This window comes from Cottoperca gobio, chromosome 22, assembly GCF_900634415.1.
Source record: "Cottoperca gobio chromosome 22, fCotGob3.1, whole genome shotgun sequence".
NCBI classification, from domain to species: Eukaryota; Metazoa; Chordata; class Actinopteri; order Perciformes; family Bovichtidae; genus Cottoperca; species Cottoperca gobio.
Window position 1 is genome coordinate 8964389 of NC_041376.1, and position 3885 is coordinate 8968273.

The following is a 3885-nucleotide window of genomic DNA, read 5'->3' on the forward strand; positions in this document are numbered from 1 at the left end:
CTGAAATGCATGAGGTTATACTAAAGTTAATGATAGCATCGAGTCTTCCTCTAAAGCCATTACCAGCTGCTAAAATGCATCCTTCTACAGCAGACAGGCAGGCGCACCGACGCATCCACGCGCCTGCAACAGTGTCCAAGCGCCACCTTCAGTTCCCAACCTGAGGGAGAAAAACAAATCACATAGCCTACATCTTTTCCTACAGACACATCTGCTCAGAGTGTCTGTCTGGAGAAAAAACTATTTTCCTCCTACGTTTTTTCTCCCGTCACTTTTAAAATATAGAGTATAGACCTGAGTCGTATGTGCGCTTTGGTGCGTGGTGTGCGTCTCAGGAGTGCAGAGTGCTAACTGTGTGTTTAATATGCCTGTCTCGCCCGGCGTGTTGCCCCAGACACTGTGTACCACAAATCCCCACCTCCACTCCAATGAGAGCTCAGAAGGGGAGGAATAAAGGGTTAAGGGGAGTCTTGGATGGAGTCTGCTGGGCGGAGTGGAAGGGACCTGATTGGATGGTTGTGTGTGACGCAGGGGACGTGAAAAAGCTGATAACTAGTTAAGAAGGCAGTTTGTAACTCTGGAAAAAGAGTGCAGAGCTTGAGACTATACATAACGCAGTGGACGTGGACGAACCGGCGCAACACACAGAGTTGAGCCGTCTTGGCAGAGTGGAGGGCTGATAGACATTGCAGCGTCCGGACACAAAGTGACTTGAACCGGGGGACAATGGTGCAGCACACAGACAACAGCGAGACGGACGGGAGCATGTCCAGGGAGGCTACGGATTCTGAGGAGAGTGAATTTATGGCATGCAGCCCCGTACCGATAAACCCGGACTGGTGCAAGACAGCCACCGGTCACATCAAGAGACCCATGAATGCATTTATGGTGTGGTCCAAAATCGAGAGGAGAAAGATCATGGAGCAGTCGCCAGACATGCACAACGCGGAGATTTCCAAGCGCCTGGGGAAGAGGTGGAAGATGCTCAAGGACAGCGAAAAGATCCCGTTTATCCGAGAAGCCGAGAGGCTGCGGCTAAAACACATGGCTGACTACCCCGACTACAAGTACAGACCCAAGAAAAAACCAAAGCTCGACAGTTCAAAATCATCAGCACCGTCTCCGGAGAAGTGCGGTAAAATTGCAAAGACTCCCAGCAAGAAGTGTTCAAAGATAAAGACTAAGAGCGGCTCCAAGTCCTCTCACGGCTACGGGGAGGACTGTGTGTTTCCCAGCTTCAAAGTTACAAAGACTGTGAAAAGTGAGCTCACCGATGAGGACGATGACGACGAGTACGAAGAGGACTACCGGATGGGGATTAAAGCGAGGGACGAGGAGCGGCTGAGGCCGTACAATGTAGCCAAAGTTCCCGCGAGCCCAACTTTGAGCTCCTCGGCCGAGTCCGAGGGGACGAGCATGTACGAAGAAGTGCGGAACAACAACAGACTGTTTTACAATATCAAAAACATTACCAAGCAGAGCACATTGCACGCTGCTTCTGTCTCACCAGCATCCTCCAGGTCGGTCTCCACATCCTCCTCCTCCAGCGGCAGCTCCTCTTCCGGCGAGGACGCGGACGATTTGCTGTTTGACTTTAGTTTGAATTTCGCCCCCAGTGCCCCAGGCTCGGAGCTGGGCAACCCCAATTCAGGAAACCTCTCCCTGTCTCTTGTGGATAAGGACCTGGACTCTTTCAGTGAGGGCAGCCTGGGCTCTCACTTTGAATTCCCTGACTATTGCACGCCAGAACTCAGTGAGATGATTGCCGGGGACTGGCTGGAGGCGAACTTTTCCGACCTGGTCTTCACATACTGAATTGAGAGAGAAAAGTTCCTCTAGTAATAACAGAGAAGGGAGAAAGTAAATTATATATGTGTCCTGGTCAAGTTATCCCTAGCCCTGCCTCTGAAGGGTCCTGGAGGGAGGTAGAGGACCAGGGGGCGAGGTGAGGTTTGAGGAATGAGATGCTTATGAAGCTGGTAGCAAAAAAAAAAGCAAAGTCTGCAGACGGTTTTTTCTGGCAGCATGACAGGGTTTTATGGATTTTTTCCCCCGTAGGTCTGCATTTACTGTTCAGCTTAAACGGACCACAAAGGGAAAAATACGTGAACTTCTATGCATCTTATCCTCTTAAAAACAAAAACTGCAGGGAGCTAAAAACGGACTGTGGACTGACTCAAAGCAAATCTGTGAACTGACAATTGTTCAGGATGTTACTTTACAACGGTTTATGTAATTTCTAAATGCCGCAAATGTTTGTTTGTTTTTTGTAACTGATTCAGTTTACCTCCTGGTTTGGTAACTTAAGCAGCCTAAACCTCTGCAGAATACAGGTGTGGAGGAAACATTTTGATACATAACAGACCTCATCTTTTTAAAAGAAAAGTAAGATATTTTCAGGCATATTTTTGTACAGTTAAAAGGGAATGTTCTTACTGTGCTTTCAGTGAGTTTCAGGCACTTCTTCCCTTTATCATTTGTTTTTAGCATGCAAGGGAGTCCTGGTTTTAAGGATTAAGTTAAATTAAAACTTGCATCAAAAATGCCTTGTGATTTCAAACTAGGTTTTGTACAGTTGTAGAGCAGATTTGTTGAGTATTTGTAGACGATACAATGGCATCATGGGGAACACATACCTCAGAGCTGGAACTAGTTTCAAGATTGTATATGTACTGTAATATAGTAAAGTTAGGAGTTTATGTATATCATACTCGTGATATGTGGATGGGTCCCAATCGCAGGTGTGAAACTGGATTTTGGTATTTTTTATGGCACATACTGTTTTTCCCCCTCTCATTTTTTTGTGCAATATATACTCTTAAGATTCAGACCATCAACAATTGTAGCAAGTGATGGAAAAACAGACTTGTGCACTGTCAACATCATTTCATGTTATGATGCTGAAGCCTGTCCGGGCAGAAAAATAAACAAATCAGCTGGAACTGATACAAAACAATATAATATGGCCTCATGGTGTGATGCATACTATATGAACAGATTGATATCACAATTTGAATGTAATTTGACACATAATGGGTATATCTGACACCAAACGGAATCTGACTGAAAATTAGGGAACACAGAGTTCTGCAGAAGGGCATAGTCTGATACAGTGGTGGTCTGGCATTAGTTTAACAAGCAAGCAAAAAAGAACATTCCATAGTCCTGTTTCATGAAATGAAACTTTATTTTAAAACTGAAGACTGCCTTCTTTTTTTAAACATTAACCATAAACCTGTATTTTTTATTTCTTGCACTTAAAAAAAAGCAGATATTGTTTATTTTTATGTGGGTCTTACATATGAAGTCTGTTTGATAAAAAGGTTTTGGAGTATGACCTAATTATATGCCAAGACATTTTGTTGGAAGTTCTAGGCAGTAGTTACTTCACATTCCAAGTGTGAATCTGTCTTTGACTCATCTTTTAATAAATAAGTACCTACCACCATCGACTGTCCTTTCAGTTTGTGAATATATGTACACAAATGTGTTATTTGTTGCGTTTGCAAAGGATGTGATGACAGATTGATGCCTATTTTGTATGTAGGCGGATACTCTGAAATGGATGGGCTCAAACTAACATGTGAATTCACATTTAATAAAAAGGAAAAAAAGGAAACTTTTAAACTGCAGTGTTGAGGTGCTTTACTGTCCCTGTTTTTGCAGAACTTTCTTTCTCAACGCCTCTCTTAAGAGGACACTGCGGCTTTAAGAAATTGAATTGCCCGCGTCCCTGCGCAGAGCGATGTGATTGGTGGACTCGGTGGTCCCCTTGGAGACGGAGCTGGAAACAGGAGCCGCTCCTCGCAGTGTGTGGGAGCTCTCAGTCTGTCTGGCTTCCATTCAGAAAAGTAGTACTCTGCCCTGCACAGAACGGCTTGAGTG

The 3885-nt window shown here is 44.7% G+C and overlaps 1 protein-coding gene across 1 annotated transcript; it reads left to right on the forward strand.

The window, feature by feature from the left end:
- Positions 1–584: 584 nt before the first annotated feature.
- Positions 585–3448, forward strand: sox11a (SRY-box transcription factor 11a). Its single transcript, XM_029461191.1, has one exon. The coding sequence runs from the start codon at positions 727–729 to the stop codon at positions 1813–1815; it is 1089 nt and encodes a 362-aa protein (XP_029317051.1). The 5' UTR covers positions 585–726; the 3' UTR covers positions 1816–3448.
- The last annotated feature ends 437 nt before the right edge of the window (positions 3449–3885 follow it).

Excerpts from the sequence above, each read along its gene's own strand:
- sox11a (XM_029461191.1), top strand. The coding sequence starts at position 727 with ATGGTGCAGCACACAGACAACAGCGAGACGGACGGGAGCATGTCCAGG.